The sequence below is a fragment of the Podarcis raffonei genome, chromosome Z (assembly GCF_027172205.1).
Source record: "Podarcis raffonei isolate rPodRaf1 chromosome Z, rPodRaf1.pri, whole genome shotgun sequence".
Taxonomy (NCBI): Eukaryota; Metazoa; Chordata; class Lepidosauria; order Squamata; family Lacertidae; genus Podarcis; species Podarcis raffonei.
In genome coordinates, this window is record NC_070621.1 from 44,939,229 (window position 1) to 44,955,555 (window position 16,327).

The 16,327-nt window shown below is 45.4% G+C and overlaps 1 protein-coding gene across 3 annotated transcripts; it reads left to right on the forward strand.

The window, feature by feature from the left end:
* The first annotated feature begins 2,483 nt into the window (after positions 1–2,483).
* Positions 2,484–10,387, forward strand: SLITRK4 (SLIT and NTRK like family member 4). Of its 3 annotated transcripts, none has more exons than XM_053373898.1 (2): positions 2,484–2,972; positions 6,664–10,387. In XM_053373898.1, exon 2 carries the CDS (start codon positions 6,726–6,728, stop codon positions 9,231–9,233), a length of 2,508 nt encoding a protein of 835 aa, XP_053229873.1. In that variant the 5' UTR covers positions 2,484–2,972; positions 6,664–6,725; the 3' UTR covers positions 9,234–10,387. The 3 variants fall into 3 exon arrangements, with proteins under 3 accessions (XP_053229873.1, XP_053229874.1, XP_053229872.1); XM_053373899.1 differs by lacking the exon at positions 2,484–2,972 and adding an exon at positions 3,057–3,138; XM_053373897.1 differs by lacking the exon at positions 2,484–2,972 and adding an exon at positions 3,240–4,232.
* Positions 10,388–16,327: the final 5,940 nt, after the last annotated feature.

Consider the following 16,327-nt stretch of genomic DNA (forward strand, 5'->3'; position numbering starts at 1 on the left):
ATGGAGTGGGAGGAGAAGAGCAGCACCCCCAATTTGCCAAGAGGCAGCCTTTGAGAGTGCATCATCCTAATAGGTCTCCTGCCTCTACATAGGGGGGAAGTTGCTGAAAGGCTAGATCTCAGCAGGAAGTGATCTGACCATGACAAGGGACTGATGTTAATATCCCGCCACCTTCTTCCTGTCCAGCTGAGAAAACACATCCAGAGTGTAACCTGTCACATGCGTTAGGCTGATGATGTTGGGACAGCCCCATGGTCATCATGGCAGCCATGAAGTCCTGAACCACCCCAGAGCTAACCACTTTGGGCCTTCAGCTTGGATGCTAAGTCCCCCAACACCAGCAGTCTGGGGGTCCTCAACACTGCCTCCAAGATCAGCTCTGTCAGCTCTGTCAGGGAGACTGCTGGGCAGTGGGGTGGGTGGTGAACCAGCAGAATCCCTAATCTGCCCCGATTGCCTAGCACCAAGAACACACACTCTAGATCCCATCCCAAACTGGACACACAGAGAGAATCTCTATAGAACACAGAAACTCTGCCTACCTTCCCCTCAAGTCTGCCTTGATGCTACCCTGAGTACTTAGAATATCCAAAGGTGCACATTTAAAAGAAAGGAAGAAAGGAACTACATATGTGCATGTGCAGTGAGGTATTATGTCATTTCTACCAATGTTTACAGGGTGTGGAGGTGACGCTGATGCACTACTTCATAAACATGCCCATGTACATGTATTGGAACAATGCACTGTAGGCAACTTCCTTGCATGAAGATATGCTCAATTTCAAAGGCTCTGCACAAAACTGTTCTGTCACAAACCTCAACCCTGTGTATTTCAAACCCTATGAGTATGCATAGCCCTAATCCACAAAACCATAACCCACCATAAGTTTGCTAACCTTTAGGGTGCCCCGAGGTGCTTTGTTGTTGTTTTGCTACAATGGACTAATGCAGCTCCTCCCCTGGAAATTCAAAAGAAGAGTTTATTAACAGCTGTCAAAAGTGATACATGATCAGTAGCAGTATATCTATGAGTATTGGATGCTGGAAACTGACAACTAGCCTAGGTGGGTTAGTTCCATACTGTGAGGCTTGTAGGCTTCCCTGAAGTCAGTATACTGTGGAAGTGATGTGATACTGAAAACTTAGGTTTGCACAATTAAGGTGGATTGCAGTGATCTGTTGCACATTCAGAACAAATCCACAGCAATGCACCTTTCGTAGCTAGGAATGCAACAGGGAAATGCAGTGAGCAAATGTGGAATGGAAGTATGATGAACTAGAAGATATGTAGACACAACACAGGCAAATCAGTATGCATGCTCAGTGTCATAGCGAACATAAGAAGATCAGGATGGATGAGCCCAATGGCACTTCTAGTCCACCCTCCTTTCTTTACAGATCCCAACCAGATGCCCATGGGAAACCTGAGTACAAGAGTACTCCCCTCTTCCTGGTTTCCAGCAATTTGTATTACCTTCCTACAAATGCTCAGTAAAGCATGGACATAGCCTAACCCCATTTGAGCTTTTGCACAAGGAAATCAGGATGAATGCCCAATAAACAGCTTGCCTTGTAAGAGACTCTGGAAGCACGTAGAAAAGGATAGGCCTTTGGTTTGGCCTGGTATGGCATTCTTATGCTTTTACGTGCTAAGAAAACACTGGCGGATTTACAATACTATGCAGATTATTTATGCCAAACAGTGGTAGTTTTCTCAGGCCACCCTGCCTAATGCAAACCAGCATCCCAAAATTATATCAGTTACATGAACCCATTTGTCAGTGTGGAGCTGATTGCAAGGCTAAATAGTTAAGGAAGGTTGCTCTGCTCCTTTAAAACCCTCAATTTTCCCCTTGCCTGGCTTAAGTGCACATTTGCATCTTCAGAACCCCCCTCCCTCCCCTCCCTTCTCCAATCTGACATCTCTAAATAAAAACTCTCTGCTTGGACTAGTTGCCTCTTCTCCTGCCTTGGGAAAAATCTGTCCCGGTGCTCCGGGAGATATTCATTGCCACTTTAAATCATATTACAGCGTGCAAAGCAAAAATATGTGGGGTGGAGGGGAAGAATAAATAAAAATAAACCAGTGGTCTCTTAATGAGCTGACTGTACTTTGCATCAAGGGGAAGAAGAATACTAAGGAAGGGGGAGAGTGAGAAGCTGTATATTTATGTGTGTTAAAAATAATATATAATTGGTTTCCCGCCCCCCCACCATCATATTGCAGCTGTTGCCTAGGCATAAAGAGCAGAGCTAGAGGTGGGAGATAGAGAGAGAGATATATATATGAATATGTGTGTGTGTGTGTGTTGATATTGTGTGTGTATATATATTCCTCCTTGCACAGATAACCTCTCTCTTAAAGGGAGAGAGAGAGATTTTTCAAAAAGTTATTATTGGGAAATAGGAAAGCGGCTGGTATTCTCAGCGAACCGAAGTCTGCAGAATTGCTCCGCCCTTCTCAGCTTGTTGGAAGGGGTGTTAAATTCTTGAGCACTGGGAATGGGAGCAGAGGCTTCACGCTCTCCTTTCCTCCTCTCTCCCCCAGTATCACTACTGATCCCGCCTCGTTTTCTAGTGAGATGCGGTGCAGACACTAAGCCTTAAAGCTCAAGAAATGTCCCCCGAGAACAAGACGGACTAGTCAACCTAGGTCAGAAGGACTGCTAGAAGCGTTTTCTCCTTCTCCTCGTTCGCCCCCCGCCTCGCCTGCCTTCCACTCTTCTCTGCATTACCTGGACGCTGAGCATCGCTCGCTCTCTGTGCGTGGGGGGGGGGGTGTCCAGCTCCATCAGAACCTCGAGTGATCCATCTCGGGATGACGCGACAGGGATCCCAACTCCTCGCTTAAAGGCAGCTTCGTTTAGGAGGCAAGCGGTGGGCTCCGGAAGGGCTTTCCCGCACCCACATCTTCTTCCTATTTATTTTTATTTCCACCATCTCCAGCTGGCTGAGTAGGAAACTGGACGAAGGTACGGTGGCACTTCTCCCTCCCTCCCTCCCCCGCCAAAAAAGCACCCAAGCTAGGAACGGCGCGGTTGGTGGGGTGGTTTAGCGGCGCGTATTTCTTACTGGTATGGAGGACGGGGGTGGATCTGTGCCTGTGATTCTTTTGCTTCTCCCTCCCCGCCAAACTAGGTATTCGTCTTTTTTCGTGTATTAAGGGATAGAGAGAGGTGTCTGGTGTGGGGGAGTGGAGTTATTATTATTATTATTAATGTTATTATTATTATTAGGAGTATAAGAAGTATATTCGGTTGCGTGGACGAGGTCTCTGGGTCTTGAGGTTTCTCTGGACTTTATGCAAAAGAGGATTACTCAAAGCGCAGAGGGAGAGTGAGTGAAACTCTCCTGCGGTTGGACTGAGGGACCTAGAGCCGCGGGCTGCCGTCTAGGTGGACCTGCTGATAAGCGGCTTTTGTGTGTGAGAGAGAGAGTGTGCAGGGGGTGGCAGTGTGTGTGCACGACCTCCAGCGGCGTGTGGCTCGCCGTGCGCCCTTCTCTCCAGGCCGTGCGGTCGTGAGAACGCGCGATCCTCCCGTGCAACGTGTGAATATATATTTTTGCCGGTGTAACCTTGGGGGGTATGTGTGTGCGCGCGTGCGCCAATGTCTTCTCGCCTCCCCTCCACGGTTCGGGTCCCTGCATTAGCTCGGCGTATATGTGAGAGTTTTGCATGGAGGACTGTCGGTCCTGTTTCTGTGCGTACGCGTATCTTCTCTTGCACTGAGGCTGTATCCTGTGGCTCGCGCGCATCTTAAGCGCATCTCTGGGCTGCGTCTCTCAAGTGCGTTTTGGACGCCGGGCGCTTGTGTGTGTGTGCGCGCGCGCGCACGCCTTTGCGCACCTTCTGTTCTCCCTGCCTGCTGGTGTGTGTGTGTTTAGCTGGTTCCTTTCCTGATCCGTGTGTGTGTGTGTGTGTGTGTGTGCGCGGGTGCGGGTGCGGGTGCGCGCTCGTGCGATTCTTTCTCTGTGTGCCCTGCGTTGTGTCGCATGGAGAGCTGGCGCTGAGTACGGGGCTCCGTAGCCTGCTTGGGTCTCCTGTGTGTGTGTGTGTGTGTATGTGTGTGTGTGTTTTGGGGTGGGAAGAGAAGAGAAGAGAAAGCAAGCACACACACACACAAGTCCCCATCACGTAGAGAGACAACCCCAGAAACTGCATAGCAGAGAAAGGGAGAGAAAGAGAGAGGAACCAGAAGCCGCGTTTGGGTAGCTTGAGCCGGCTAAGCAAGGTAAGGATGGGCGGGGGGGGGGGGGTTGAGAGAAAAGGGGTAGGCTTTTGCCCAAGATAAGAAAAGCGCGCGGGGGATGGAGATTGCATGCATTTCAGCAATGGGGGGAGTGTGTGCAGAGGGACGGTTTCTCCTTTGCAAATGGATCTTTCGCTTGCAGTTCTGTCTCACCCCCTCCCTATTTCCTCTGGAGATCCACGTGAAAGGGGTTTGTTTGGTGAGAAAGAGAGAACTGATTTTGGGAGCGACGGGGTGGGGGCGCTTGACACTGTCTTCCACCCACCCGTTTTCCCGCCGGCCCTCCGCTCCGATATATCTATCTATCTATCTCCCGGGCGGGCCGCGAGGGTATGAAAGAGAGGAGGAGGTGGAAAGAGAGACCCTCTTCCGAGCGCCCCGAGGGAGCTGCCCGCACGCCGGAGGCAGACGATCCGGGAGCGGCGAGGCTGCGGCAAAGCATTGCGGTGGAGCACCCCCCGCACCGCACCGCTGCCGCCGTCCCTAGGGAGAAACCGGGCAGGGAGCCCGCCAGCTTCGGATGGGGGTGGGGGGAGGCGGAAGGCAGCCCAGCTGTGGGTTCTTCCTCCTCAAGTCATAGCCTCCCTCTTCCATCTCATAGCAGTCAGCTTCTCCGTTCCTCGATCCTGCCCTAGAGGCCTCCTTCAGTGCCATGGGAAGGGTCCTTCTACGAATTTTTCGTACCTCCGTACATCATCCATCTTCCCCACGCCACCACTTTCTCTTCCAAAGAATCCCGACGCTCCCTCAACCTCTCCCACGTTGCCCAGTCCTGGCTGTATCCGTCGCCCCCAAAAGATCCGAGCCTGCATGTTCCTCCCTCTTCTATCCTGACTTTTCTACTCTTCTTTCTGATTCTCTTACCCCCGCTTCCGTCTGCCACACTCTACCCCTATTCATCCCCGATTCCAACCCTCCTCTCCATTTTTCTTCCCTTCTGGTCTCCCATGACCTCCACCTTCTCTCCAGGCTCATTTTTTCCTTACTCACTTTCCTTACACACTCCTGTCTTGGTCTAATCACACATATACTTTCCTTTCTTCCCCACCGGACACAGATTTCTGCATCCTTTTCATCCTTCAAATTCTCCTTGGCCTTCCCTTCCTCCCCCATTTCTTCTCCTTCGCCTTCCTTCTTTTTCTAACACCGCCCGCCCCAAGTTCCATTCTGTGATCTTCATTGTTCTCCAAGACAACTCCTGGACTTCCTTAGCAACCCATTTTATTTTATTTTATTTTATTTTATTTTATTTTATTGCAACTCATTTTTCTTCTCTTCTCTCCCTCTCCCTCTCCCTCTCCTTCATAAAGAAGGCAACCCAAATGTTTAAATGTCACAAATGCGGTTCAGCAACTTCTTCCCCCAGGAGGTCAGGCAGGGTCCTGTGTTGAAATAAAACTTGAATGCACATCTGCTGCCAGATTAGGCCATAGATGTGTGTGTTTGTGTATGTGTAAGATTCATGGAATCCACCTCCTGTGAGAATGCAGAGGTTTGGGGCAAATTATATAAGGTTCTGCATGATAAAAGTTGCTGGACAGTTTGGATGGATTTCAGCCTAGTGAATTATGACTTTGGTTTGCTCTGCCGATTAAGGTGCCCTTTTGGGATGGTGGATGCTCGCGCACGCACGCACACACACCCCCCCGATAATAAGCACTGTTAATTTGTAAATGTAGAGAGCTGTAGCCTCTGGGTTATGAGGGGGAGTAGTTAATGTTCCTGGGTTGCATTTTTTTGGGGGGGGGCTTTTTAGCATAAATCTAAAAAAAGAACAGGAGGCACATATCAATGGCTGGCACAGAACTCAGAATCAATAGGGGGACAGCATGCATTTGCAATGAGCATTGTGTAAGAGCAGATGACCATCTTCTCTTCCCTAGATTCATTCCTTGCACACTCCCGCTTGCATCTTTGCCTTTCTGTGCAAGATTGTCTCTCCCGCACCCCACACACTGCCTCTCTTTCTCCTGCCTTTGGAATGGATTATGCATTGCTTCCAAATACGTGGTCCAAATCCTTCTCACTGTGTGCAAAATGACCGGCACTGGAATGCTAAGCATACATTACAATGGAAATGCAGTTTAGCGGGGGCTCATTCTGTTTTGGTATTCACGCCGTACACAAGGCAGAGTAATGCACTGTATCCATGTATTGTGTGTGTTTGAAAAAGAGAGGCTGAAGCTATGGATGGATAGACACTGATCAGAGTTATAATTTCAAATGCAAGGTACATCTGTGCCCTTTTTTGAATTGCCGCAATACATTTTATGTTGTCCTTGTACTGTACCTATTCTTGTTCAGCAACAGTAGCTCAATGTTCACCTATTTACTATTAGTACTATTTTTATTTTTTATTCCTGGAATTATTACTACTGAAACATATTCTATCTTTGTCCTCCTTCTTTTGTAGATTATCTGTCTTTGTTCAGGAGCAGTAGGCTTGATTGCTGATCCTAAAACAAAACAAAAAAGATGCTTCTGTGGTTCTTTCTGGTGTTGTCCAGCCCAGCTTCTTCTACGGATCCAGAGACTGACTCATCTGTGGAAATTTGCAATGTTTGCTCCTGTGTGTCGGTGGAGAATGTACTTTATGTCAACTGTGAAAAGGTTGCAGTCTACAGACCAAACCAGCTGAAACCACCTTGGTCTAATTTCTATCACCTCAATTTTCAGAACAACCTCCTCCTCCTCCTGTATCCAAATACATTTCTTAACTTTACTCATGCTGTGTCCCTGCAGCTGGGTAACAATAAATTACAGAACATTGAGGGAGGAGCTTTCTTAGGTCTCAGTGCGTTAAAGCAGTTGCACTTGAACAACAACGAATTAAAGATCCTCCGAGCTGACACCTTCCTTGGCATCGAGAACTTGGAGTATCTCCAAGCTGACTACAATTTAATCAAATATATTGAAAGAGGAGCCTTCAATAAGCTTCACAAGCTGAAAGTCCTCATCCTTAATGACAATCTGATTGCCTTCCTTCCTGATAATATTTTCCGTTTTGCTTCTCTAACCCACCTAGATATACGTGGGAATAGAATACAGAAGCTGCCGTACATTGGAGTTCTGGAGCACATTGGCCGCATCGTCGAGCTGCAGCTGGAGGACAACCCATGGAATTGTACTTGTGATCTGTTGCCTTTGAAGGCATGGCTGGAGAACATGCCCTATAACATCTACATCGGGGAAGCCATCTGCGAGACTCCCAGCGATTTGTATGGGAGGCTTTTGAAAGAAACCAACAAGCAAGAGCTGTGCTCCATGGGAACAGGGAGTGATTTTGATGTGCGCATCCTGCCTCCATCACAGCTTGAACCTGGTTACAGCACACCTAATGGCCATGCAACACAAACATCCATGCACAGATTGGTAACCAAGCCTCCCAAGACGACAAACCCTTCCAAGATCTCAGGGATAGTCGCTGGGAAATCACTCTCCAACCGTAATCTCAGTCAAATAGTAAATTTTCAGACCAGAGTGCCACCTCTGACACCTTGCCCACACCCCTGCACTTGCAAAACACATCCTTCAGATTTGGGATTAAGTGTCAACTGTCAGGAAAGAAATATTCAGTCACTGGCTGAGCTTACCCCCAAGCCGCTGAATGCTAAGAAACTCCATGTCAATGGCAATTATATTAAGGATGTGGATACTTCTGATTTTGCAGAGTTTGAAGGGCTGGATTTACTCCACCTGGGCAGCAATAGGATAATGACCATTAAAGGGGAGGTTTTCCGCAACCTTACAAACTTGCGGAGATTGTATCTAAATGGCAATCAGATTGAGAGGCTGAGTCCCGAAATGTTTGCTGGCCTCCACAATCTCCAGTACCTGTATTTGGAATACAATGTCATCAAGGAAATTTTAGCAGGCACTTTTGACCTCATGCCAAACTTGCAGCTTCTCTACCTGAACAACAACCTGCTACGGAGTCTGCCAGCCTACATTTTTTCTGGGGCTCCCCTTGCTCGGTTGAACTTGAGAAACAACCATTTCATGTACCTGCCTGTAAGTGGTGTGCTTGATCATCTGAAATCCCTGACACAGATTGATCTGGAAGGGAATCCGTGGGACTGCACTTGTGATTTGGTTGCTTTGAAGCTGTGGCTGGAGAAGCTCAATGACGGCATCGTGGTGAAGGAACTGAGATGTGAGACGCCTGTGCAGTTTGCTAACATGGAGCTGAAGACACTAAAAAATGAGATCCTGTGCCCCAAACTTCTGAAGTCTGCTGTTTTCACTAGTCCTGCACCCTCTGTCACATTTACAACACCATTGGGCCCCATTCGTAGTCCTCCAGGTGGTCCTGTTCCATTGTCTATCCTCATCTTAAGCATACTGGTAGTGCTCATTTTGACTGTCTTTGTAGCTTTCTGTCTTCTCGTCTTTGTCCTCCGTCGCAACAAGAAACCGTCAGTGAAGCACGAAGGTCTGGGGAATCCAGAATGCAGCTCCATGCAACTTCAACTTCGGAAGCATGATCACATGTCAAACAAGAAGGACACTCTGGGGGCAGAGGCCTTCATCCCCCAAACCATTGAGCAGATGAGCAAAAGCCATGCCTGTGGCTTAACGGAAACAGAAACAGGCTTCATGTTTGCCGAGCCATCAGGGCAGAAGGTCATCCTGCGAAACAACAGTGAGAAGGATAAAGATTTATTGCACATGGATAGCAGGAAAAGACTTAGCACAATTGACGAACTCGATGAGTTATTCCCAGGACGGGATTCCAATGTCTTTATTCAAAATTTTCTTGAAAGTAAAAAAGAATACAACAGTATAGGGGTCAGTGGCTTTGAAATACGGTATCCAGAGAAACAGCAAGACAGAAAAAACAAGAAATCTTTAATAGGGGGTAATCACAGCAAAATAGTCGTTGAGCAAAGAAAGAGCGAATATTTTGAGCTGAAAGCGAAACTTCAGAGCTCACCAGACTACTTGCAAGTCCTTGAAGAACAAACAGCACTGAATAAAATGTAGGTCATGCAATCTTATATCCTGCAGAGGACCTGTATTTAATGATGCAAGTGCCTTTTGTTGACTTTTAATTTCCATATAGATATTCAACCAGTAGGCATAGAGGCAGGTGATCTTATGGGTGTGTGATAAAACTTGCTCCAAACAGATATTATTTCATGAAACTCTTGCGCTGTGGAATCCTGTAGGGGTTTACTGCAAAACTCTATTGCCAAAGTGTTGCTTTATACACGTATTACACTGAATTTAACCTCAAGAGGCATATATGTTTTGTACCCTAGTTGCAAAACTCTTCATCACTTTGTGATTTGTTAAAGCAAATGCAAAAGTGAACAGGAACGAAACTGGTACCGCTGTTAGTGTACTCAGCTGAGTCATCCATCTGCACATGGATTAAAAAGTTGGTGGAGGAACTGGAAATAACCATTCCCTATGGTGTGTGATGTTGTAAGCAGCACTGTTTTAGAGAATACCTGAAAAAAAAGTTTTTACAAAACAAAAAACTTTTAAAAAGCATGCAAAAGAAAGAACAGTCGATAGTATGTGTAAAATTGGTTACCTTTATGGCCTGCATCTTGAAACCGCTGGATTTATAATGTTAAATTGTGCAGAGATCTTTGTTTAAAATATACCATGCATTGCATCCCTACAAATCAATTTGACCATCTGACGCATACCACAAATTGGCATAAGATGGAACCAACTCAACCCAAGCTGATGAACAAAACAAAAATGGTGGTGTACACAATTGGAAGAAAATACTTGATGTGGGACTACTCTGTGGCTTCTCAACCCCTGTTAACCCATTCTCAGTGATGTGAAACTCCTTTCAAACCCCTAGAGGTTATCCAAAATTTTCAAAAAGATTGCTTGCTGTGTGAGCGTTTCAGAAATTATTTTTGTAATATAATTCATATTTATGAAATACTTTGTATACTAAATAGGAAAAAAATTATGTACTCCTCAATATGTATTTAAATATGCCTGATTTGTTTTCCTGGTCACAAAGGTGCATTAATCATTCAGTATAATTTAAAAAAAGAACAATATACCAAACAGAAACTGTTGATGAAATGTATAGATTTATTTGAAAGTCAATGTGATCAGGTCTAAGACAAATAATAATAATAATGATAATAAAATTATGTTCTGTACTACGCTTGTGAAATTAGCAGGTGATCTTACTTAAGATTTGTTCCAAGAGAATTGTACAGAGTTAGGTAGATTTGCTCTAAACCTTTTGATATATCATATGCTTCTGGTTGCCGCTAGTGGTTTTGAAACACCCGGACTCCATTAGGTTTTCATTTTGTTCTTAAGTCTACTCAGATTGGGTGTTGGGGAACTTTAGCCCTGCAGATGTTGCTGAACTATGACTCCCATCATCCCTGGCCATTGACCATGTATACAGTATGAAGATTTGCAGGCAGATGGGGAAGATGTGGCCCTCCAGACGTTGTTGGACTTACTCTCATCATCCCTAACCATTTACCAAACCCACAGGGATGATGAAAACATCTGGAATCAAACAAAGGAGGGCCATGACTTCCCCATCCCTATTATAAAGTGTGTAATGTTGATTGTAGTTTGTCAGATGTCTGTAAACCATCACTGGTTGTTTTTTTCCAGCTTCAGGCTGGAACCAACAACAGGAGGTTTTCCAAGATTTACTCGGAGGGTTGCACACAACCATACATGTAAATCGTGTGCACATAGGTCAAATAATCCCATGAACTGTAGTTGTTCATGGTGCTGGGTTCTGTGAGGGGTAAACTACAGTCCCCAAGATTCCTGGGTGGGTGTGCTTTAAATGTACAGTGGGTGTGCGCAGCAATTTCCCAGGGACAGTGCTACTCTGTTTTCCAGTTCCCGAGAATCACTTGGCATGTCTGTGTTCCTATTTTTATGTCATTTGGTGGTGCTTTCTTAAACCTTTAGTTAGTGTCAGTTGCTAGATATGTTCAGGGTTCTGCAACCTATCCTGGTCTCTAACAAGTAAAGTTCTGTAAGTGGAAGGGGGATACTTTTTGCCTCTAGTGCACATTCATGTATGTGTGTGTGTGCATCATTAACCACTGCACAATGCAGCTACCAAGGTATGTTTTGAACTGTTGATAACCTAGTTTAGGACAGCCTTTTAGCATGCACTTAATGCAAAGGACAATTGGCTTTCAAATCAGTGGGGCATAAACTGACAGAGATGGGATGGAGCAACTGTAGCCATGCAATGTTGTTGGTCTCTATCTCCCATCATCTCTGGCCATTGGCCATGCTGTTGTCCAATAATATCCCAAAGGCACCACAATGCTGGCTACCTATGGTCTAGGAGGATTGCTGAGACACACTGAGCCCATTATTTAGCTAGCCACTGTTTGCAAAATGAAAAAGAAAGTCGGGTTAGATGAGGGACTGGGAACTTGTTACCCTCCACATGTTGCTGGACTACCAGTCCTATCACCCTTGAGAACTGATCATGCTGCCTGGACTGGAGTTGATGGGAGATGAAGTCCAACATCATCCTTTGAAACACAATTTGCTCAATCCCGAAGTCAAGCAATTGGTGAAGACCAATGTGCAGTTTTTGTGTTTGTGTTGGGGCAGTTCTTAGGTACTGATCTTTTCTCCATGGAATTGTTGAAGGATATGCAGTTTTCTGTGCATCCCATGTGGGTCACATTCCACTTGGTAGGCCGCCATTTGTGCAGGCTGAGTTTTGAGATATCACTAACTTAGCAGAGTTGGTGATATGCAGTGGGTTTTAATGATAATTTTGTAACACACAGGGCCTGCTCCACCATTAAGCAGAGAGACAGACCCTTGAATGGAGCAAGCAAGAGGAAAGACAGACAGCCCAGGCCATGCAGTCTATCACACATTGTACATGTACATGCACTACTCTGCTCATGCAATGTATGCTGCTATTGCCACCAGCTTGCAGAATTAGCTTGATAGTGTAGCATGCAGGTGCCAGGTGGAGCAGTGAACGACTGACAGTGAAGTATTGGAGGACAGAGCTGTGTATGTTTCAGGCAGTTTGGACTACAGTGTTAAGCTAGCTTTCAGCTTTCGTGTTGTTTTGGTCAACATTTAACTCAGGCTTCCTCAACCTCGGCCCTCCAGATGTTTTTGGCCTACAACTCCCATGATCCCTAGCTAGCAGGACCGGTGGTCATGGATGCAGGGAACTGCTGTCTCAAAAAATCTGGAGGGCTGAGGTTGAGGAAGCCTGATTTAACTGCTCATCTGCTCAGCTTCTGTATGTGGAATGGGTTGCTATCTGGGCCTTTGCATTGAGCAACCAAATGTAGTTGGTCAGCTTCACTCAGGTTCCTTAGTAGGCTTCTCATGGCGTGGGCTCCATCCCATCAGCTGTGTTCCTTAAGAATGAATGACATTTTAATTCTATGCCTAAAGCCACATAGAAGGCATGAAATGTGCAACCAGTGTACAGTTGGAGTCGACAGTCTACAAGTTTAAAGTACTGTCACACTTTTGGTCAGATATGTTTCAGCTCAATCTATTCCTGAACCTGCTTTTAGTCCCTGTGATGTCTCAGGCCTAGTTGAGGTAGTAAAATTTGAATCATATTTTGGACGGATGGGGCAGAAGAGATAATGCAAATTTTCTGTTGATTTTTCCTCTGTGCTTAAATTGTATTAGCATAACAGACTGAGCAAAGAGCTGTAGAAATGTTAAAAGATGTTTTTGATAGCCAGTAAACAGGTATTCGTGTGTCTACAGAAGAGAGACTGTCTTGCATTGTAGCACACACCATCTTTTTAACACATCTTTTGAATTTCTTCTGGTGTCACATTATGGTGTGGAGAGTGCAGATTAGAAGAATGCATGTTGATGCAAGGAAGGTCCTATCTTTGGAGAAAAGGTTTGAGCAGATGGCTCGTTGATGACCGGGTTGTCACAAACAGTAGATGGAATGACAATAAACCTGTGACTGGCCTATATGCCTTCAAAATGCAGGTGGCAGCCCACAAAGCCAGAACCTTAGAATTCCAGGATGAAGGCTTTGCTAGATCTCTTTCTTCTGGCATCTCATCTACTATATGCAGCAATTTTGATTTTAAAAGTGTATGTGAAGGAGCATCCCATCAAACAAGTGGTACCCTCCAGACACAGCATTAAAACTCCATCAGCTATTTGTGGGGATTAGGTCTACACAGAGCTATTTTCTGGTGATTATGTGAAAAAGAGAAGACAAAGTAGATGATCTGTAACTTGAATATGTGTTTGTGGGTTTCCTGGACCTCCCTACCACCACATCTTAATGAAACTGGCCTTGATTTTTGCTTTAGCAGAGCTCTCCACAGCCTGGATCCCTCCAGATGTTTTAAGACTGTTTCACCCCTGAGCATTAGCCATGATGGATGGAACTGGTGAGTGTTGCAATTGCAAAATGTCCACAGGGCACCAGGTTGCGGAAAGATGGGAAAGTCATCAACAGTTGAGTGATCCAGAGGAATCAAATGATTAAAGGTGAACGTGAAACAGTACATAGATAGTACTGCTTCATATTCTCTGTGATCCTTCACACAGAGGGGCCCATGGAGGAAGCAACAGATGAGCTGGTGCACTCACATTGAAAGGCATTTTCCATCCTCCTCACTTGCATACGTGTCAGGGGTCAGTCCACATTTCTCTGAGCTCCTAGATCGCTTCTCCATAACCTTCTCCAGTTATCGCTTCTCCAGAACCAGGCTGTTCTGCATCAGGGGTTGGCTCCAGTGGTTGGGTATCACTAGGCACTTGACAAGGCCCACACCCTTATAGGATGCCCTCTGCTGACCCCACCCCCAAAACCCCTCTCTTTCATGCTGTTTCTGCTCTTTGGTTTCCGTTTGCATCTCTGAGCATGCAGTGAGAACAAGGAAGAGATGGAGCAGGAACACCTTGCCCTCACCCCCCCCCCCAGGTGAGGCCTAGAGGGAGAGGGCAAGCAAATGGAGAGTGAAGGCATTGGGGCAGTGGAGATTAGGGCAATTGTTTACAAATCCTGGAGCAAGCAATGTTCCTCTCTTCATGGAGAATTTTAGAGTATATAATCCTAATCCCTATCAATGGACTGCTTTATGCATGTACACATCTGTTACTTTATTGTTTGCTACTTGGTGGTTTTTCCAACTGTAGGGGTATGGACATTTTGTGCAAGTTGATCTGATACATGCTTTGTATGCAAAGGATCTTAGGCTCAGTTCCCCAACATCTCCAGGTAGGGTTTCTGAATGAAACCCTGGAGAACCATTGCAAGTCAGTGTTGAGAATACTGAGCTAGGTGGACTAATTAGTTTGATTTGGAATAAGGCAGTTTTTGAGATTCTGACTGATCTGATGGCCCATTCACACATGAAAATCATCACTTGATGTTGCAGACATCAAGAAATCAGCATGTGTATATAAAGCAGGACTGAATCCCACTTGATAAATGCATGAGTTTCACTGTACACTTTTTGAACAATAGATGGTACAAACGAAAGTTTTTCAGATTAGTTTCTGAGACAGAATTTATATTTTGTCTTCATTTTGATTTATCCATATGAGTAGGGGAGATGATGATGATGATGATGATGATGATGATGATGATGATGATAATTTATTATTCATACCCCACCCATCTGGCTGGGCTTCTTGGCCCACTCTTGGCGGCTTCCAACAAAATATTAAAATACAGTAATCTATCAGACATCAAAAGCTTCCCTAAACAGGGCTGCCTTCAGATGTCTTCTAAAAGTCTGGTAGTTGTTGTTGTTCCCTTTGGCATTTGGTGGGAGGGCGTTCCACAGGGCGGGCGCCACTACCATGAAGGCCCTCTGCCTGGTTTCCTGTAACTTGGCTTCTCGCAGTGAGGGAACCGCCAGAAGGCCCTCAGCGCTGGACCTCAGTGTCTGGATAGAACGATGGGGGTGGAGATGCTCCTTCAGGTATACTGGACCAAGGCCGTCTAGGGCTTTAAAGGTCAGCACCAACACTTTGAATCATGTCATATGCTCTAAAGTCTAATGTTGAAATGTACCACAGCCATGTACATAGCAAAATATAAATATTAGAAAAAATATATGTTGTATAAGAAATGGAAAAAGAATAGATCCCCTTTGATGTGCATGAAAGAGATTATATCTCAAATGAATAGATCTAAAGAAGTAAATCAATCCCAACAGAAAATCCATTGTAGGTTGAAGAAAAACCTATAGCCACCAACAGTTTAAATGAATTTCAATGGATTTCGGCTCAGGCTTTGTAGATGTTCATCCAGCATAGTGTCTTGTTGTATCTGTTGCTCGTGGAATCATTCCTCATGGAATATTCAGGAAGTGCAGAATGCAGTGGCTAGGCTGCTTGTGGTGTCAACCTACAGCCAGCATGGGATTTGCATTTGCTGCCAGTTTGCTCCCAGACCTAGTTCAAGATGTTGGCACTAACATGTACAGCTCAAGACCATGTTATGTGAGAGACCACCTTATCCCTTAGATACCTAGTAGGGTCACTGAAGCCTGCAGAAGAACTTCTGCAAGTTCCAAAGATATCAGAAGCCCTTTTCACAATAACTTGGAGCAAGGCTTTCAGTATGGCTGCTCATGTTCTGTGGAACAACATTGCTGCCAAGATACAACAGTGAAAACAAAATAAAAATAAAAATCCTTCCAGTAGCAGCTTAGAGACCAACTAAGTTTGTTAAACGCCCTAAGGAAGTTAGATTGGCCTCAACCAGAGCCAGGGCCTTTTCAACTCTGGCTCCGGCCTGGTGGAACGCTCTGCCTCATGAGACCAGGGCCCTGCAGGATCTGATTTCTTTCCGCAGGGCCTGTAAGACAGAGTTGTTCCGCCTGGCCTTTGGCTTGGAGCCAGTTTGATTCCCTCCCTCCCTCTCTTTCTTTTTTCTTTTCCTTCTCCTCCTGCGATGAGGCTACATTTTAATATTTTGATGTTCCATTATTTTAATGTTGTTTTTTATTTTTGTTTTTAAGTTGTAATCATTCATCTTGTTTTTATTATTGCTTGTAAGCCGCTCTGAGCCCGGCCTTGGCTGGGGAGGGCGGGGTATAAATAAAAAAATATTATTATTATTATTATTATTATTATTATTA